The sequence below is a fragment of the Lissotriton vulgaris genome, chromosome 1_1 (genome assembly GCF_964263255.1).
Source record: "Lissotriton vulgaris chromosome 1_1, aLisVul1.2, whole genome shotgun sequence".
Lineage (NCBI taxonomy): Eukaryota > Metazoa > Chordata > Amphibia > Caudata > Salamandridae > Lissotriton > Lissotriton vulgaris.
The window spans coordinates 213,546,530-213,551,360 of record NC_141685.1 but is presented as its reverse complement, the minus strand read 5'-3'; the positions used below and the strand labels follow the sequence as shown (position 1 = coordinate 213,551,360).

Below are 4,831 nucleotides of genomic sequence, written 5' to 3'. Positions count from 1 at the left end.
GACCAAGGTGAAGGTGCTTTCTTAACTCAAGCAACCGTCTTATATACTGAATCTGATCATAGATCGAAATTTCCAACATAAATTGAGAAATGTCTGGCACCAATTATGGTCATCCTGGTGTATGGGCCCAGACATTTCCTTATGGATATATAAGGCGAGAGGACATCATTTCAGACTACACTATTTTGGCTATGGATGTTATATCTGACCTTGAAAAAGAACCTGTCCCAGACTGCTGTCACACTGGGGTTTTAGTTGACGTCTGTGTCTGAATGACTTGACACAGTTCTTGGAAAGATGGACCGCATCTCCATCAGAAGCAGACATTGTGATGAGGCAAACTAAAATGAAAGCTATAGCTAACATGAAAACTGTCTTGTTTGTGTTTCAGAACCTAAAAGTAAAAGAAAGAAGTGTCTAAAAGAAAGTGATTAAAATAATAGAGCGAAGGAGTAACACGATTTATGACATTGCTGGAATAATTTCTAAGCTAAATAGTTTCTAAATTATCCCTCAATTTATTTTTTATTGATCTTGCTTAATAGAGAGATTTATTATACATTTACAGAATCAAAGCACATGTCAGAAACGTGCATTTGACAAGATAGCAATACATCACTTGTTACATTTTCTATAGGGACATACTAATGAGGATATGAATGGTTTTTATGTGTGTCATTTAACCAAAGGTATAATAAGAATGTCAAAAACGCCAGGTAGTATTGGATTAATCAATTACATTCCTTTTTGCATGAAGACATTTCCAAACTGCCCCCTTCACCTCCTCGTTTCTCAGGCTGTAGATGAGGGGGTTCAGCATTGGATTTACCAGCGTATAAAATACAGAAACAACCTTATTTTGCAAGACAGAGTCACTGGAAGGAAGTTGAAGATATATGAACATGGATGTGCCGTAGAACAGACAGACAACAGCCAGATGGGAGCCGCAGGTAGAGAAGACCTTGGGTCTGCTCACAGTGGTGCGGATTTTCAAAATGGCGACAATGATATAGACATATGATGCTACCGTGACTACAAAACAGGCAAGGCCCAAAGAAAACACCACTGAAAAAATCACTGTCTTTCCTACAATGGTATTGGAGCAGGAGAGATTCATCAGTGGCATTAGATCACAGTAGAAATGATCAATGATGTTAGGGCCACAGAAGGAGGCGTGGAAGATGCACCCAATGTATACTGCCGCAGTCATGAATGCTCCCAAGTAGACGGTGGTCACCAGCAGGATGCACACGTCGCTGTTGACGATAAGTGGATACAGTAGAGGGTGGCAGATAGCAGCATAGCGGTCATAAGCCATGGCCGCCAGCATGTAGGCCTCGATGGTTCCAAATACTGTAAAGAAATAGCTTTGGGATGCACAACCAATGAAGGATATCACCTTTTTGCGGGAGAAGAAATCAGCCAGCATTTTAGGGGCAATGACAGAGGAGTAACAGCAATCAGACAAAGACAAATTACTTAGAAAAAAGTACATAGGGGTGTGAAGACGTGGTTCAACAGTGATTAACGCTATGATACTAATGTTGCCAAGTAATGATAAGATGTAGAACAGAAGAAACATAACGAAGAGTGGACCCTGAAGTCTTGGGTCATCAGTGAGTCCCAGGAGGATGAATTCTGTCACTGAGGTCTGATTTCCAACATCCATTCTATCCTAAGATTGTATCAATTGAGACAAGATTTAATACGTTAAAGCTCTGATAGTTATTTCTAGAATACATTTTAGTCATCAATATAACTTGAAACTATAGTATAGTGAACAGGCATCAATGGGCATTCTCAAAAGTAGCACGCCTAACTATGGGATTGCCCTGTACCATATTAGGCAGGGCTCAAAAAATCCACTTGCCCACTTACATTGTCAAGCAAGATTCATTCAGGACTCGCTATTTTTAGGGAGAGCTGAAAATCCTCTAACTTCAGTCACAGAACAAAAAGTAAATGTAGGAAGACAAACTGGCTTTTGACCTCTGACTCTGAAAGCTGTGCAAATAAGAGAAGATAACAAGATTTAAGGGCATCTTTACTGCTCACAAAGTGAAAGAGCAATAGAAATGCCTTTAAATCTTGTTATCTTGTGCATTTGCAGGCTTTCAGAGACAGAGGTCAAAAGTCAGTTTGTCTACCTACATTTATTTCTCTTTCTGTGACTGAAGTTAGAGGATTTTATAAAATGAAGTGTGTGACAACTGAACTTCGTAAAGCATGTTAGGTTTTAAGATGTCAGGCTTTTTTCCTACCACAACACTGGAATAGCTAACTGTTCAAACATTTCAGATATATTTCACTTGTTATGAAGACCCATTTTTGTAATTCTGTGTATTTTTCCTGAAACCCAATTTCCAATCATTGTTTATGCGCTATCATTAGTAAATCTATATGTTACTGGGAAAGATTTGTGGTAATTTCAATGCAAAATATGCTATGTTAAAATGACAGTGCACTACCACAACATGCTTTGATAATTTATTTATGAAAAGTGAGTTTTTAAACATGAACTGGGAATTAGTACTGCTCCTGCCCAGACGATATTCCTATTAGTGAACTAACAAGTAGATTCATCAATCCGAAATCGGCTCGCAAAGGGCCAGATTCTGAGAATCTGGCCCTTTGCGAGCGCTATTTTTGCATTTGGGATTCATCATCCCAAATGCAAAAATCGCAATTCTAGAAATCGCTAAATTGCGATGAATTGCATTTAAGGAATCTCAATTTGAGATTCCTTAAATGCAATTCATGACCCATTTTAAAATTGCTAATTGGCAATCTGGGGCCGCTATTTACCGCAAAGTCTAACTACGTGGTAAATAGCAAAAACTTAGAAAAATGCACTTTAGTGCATTTTTCTAAGTTGTATGTTACACACACACATGTCCTTTGGACATGTGTGTGCGCAACACCAGTGTACATTACCATTTCAGGGGTGCTTCAGGGTGTCCTTTGAACACCCTGGCCCCCTTGAAATTGCTTCCTTATTTGTGATTCGCTAATTGCTAATCGGAAATAAGGAATGAATGGGAAAGCCATTCCTTATTTGCGATAAGCAATTAGCGAATCGCAAATAAGGAAGCAGTAGAAATCGCATAAAATATTGTGATTTCTACATGCATCCCGTTTTGCAAGTCTTTAATATTAATAGTCTTTAATCCTTAAAATTCGCTATTAAGGACTCACAAAACATGACCATGATGAATCTGGGGGTAAGAGGCAAGCCAGGAATCATGTATACCCTATATATTGGCTGTATTCTTGTTGTACATGCAGCAAACATTTGGGGGTCAATTCTGATCCTGGAAAAAGCCCCACGAATCGCTGTACAGAGCTTTTTTCCCGTACGATATGTACACCGACATCGTCCCTGTACGTACAATGAAGTACGATCCTAACCGCAAGCAAAACTCCATATAAATCGTACCAAATACCATGCGAACTAAAAATACATAACATACATATCCGGGTCACGCTGTACGCGCCGTCCGTCCGTAAAGAGGAAGCATTTTCCGACCCAGCAAGTGCGATCCGTTCCGGTAACACGCCGTACGACTCGATTGCTACGGGAGCTGAAAACTACCCTAAAAGTAGAGTCCCGTGCGACCCATACCCCGGTACGCGACAGACACGCCACTGGAAAGGTGGGGTTTGTAATCTAGAATCAGAATCAGAACTCTAGAATCCCGCCACAGGTTGACTAGACCTTTTTACCTGTCATGGAGTGTAGAAGGCAATCTTTTTCAACATATCAATTTGAACTACCTCCATCACCTTCCCCAAAGTACCACTGACAAAAAGTCAAATTTAAAGATTTATTATAAAGCCAAAAGCAGTTGTGTATATAAACACCTCAGTAAAAGATTCAGTAGATATACAGGCACTAATACAAACATAATCCTACGGAAAAGTCTCAGACGACTAAGAAACAACACCAATATAATTTCCAAGACCACCAGACTTGCAAATATTGCTATAATCTGGGTCTTGGTAGGCATGGAAGAAAAAGAAATACATCTACATCCAGATAAATCTGTCCCTACACTATACTAAATGACATCCCTACAAGCAGGTTCCCTCCTAACAAAGGTGTCAGCCGTGGTGACTTCCAAAGAAGTTCAGTCACTTCGTTCGAACTCATCTTCGCATAGCACTGCTCTCTGCCTACCCAGCATCTTTCTTCGCCCTCATGCGCTTCTGCTCTGCTCTCCTCCCGGGGTGCTGTCCCTAATACGAAACCCACAATTTGGACGGCATGCCCTAAGGGACGCCCCTCTCAAAGTATTAATTTTCAAAGTAGCTTCATTACGACATCTTCATCCTTGTTCGTTGAAAAACGGCCTTGGGTCCCAGAGTCCTCTCCTCTTGAAGTTGCTTCCCTGAAATTCCGCAGCCACTAGTCCAGGTCTGGAACTACCATCCTAATGCTCATACACAATGGGCCCTTCTCTACTATCTCTGGTTAACCTTGCACCTGCAAAGGAACGCACATAAATCGATTCGCAGTAACATGCTACTTGCAATTAATTCTCTAAAGTAACCTTCTAGGAAAAGACATTCCCATGATTTAATGTTAAAAGAAACATTCTTAGTTCGGCCTACACAATCCTCTCTCCCCACCTGGGCCTCAGCACGTTTTCGAGATGTCACCCCCTAACATTGGCAAACAGTTTCGTTCATTAGGCCTACATCATTATAGCAAAAGAAAGAATACATTTTCTAACTAAACACTTCTATGTCGTTACATGACTTCAATATTGAATTTCTAAACATTTATTCAAAGACATCAAGGCCTATTTGAGCATCCTTTAACTGTATTATT

General features: G+C 40.1%; 1 protein-coding gene across 1 annotated transcript; it reads right to left on the bottom strand.

Moving 5' to 3' along the window:
* Positions 1-727: 727 nt before the first annotated feature.
* Positions 728-1,669, bottom strand: LOC147740911 (olfactory receptor 5A1-like). The gene has a single exon (XM_086925050.1). It carries the CDS (start codon positions 1,667-1,669, stop codon positions 728-730), a length of 942 nt encoding a protein of 313 aa, XP_086781176.1.
* Positions 1,670-4,831: the final 3,162 nt, after the last annotated feature.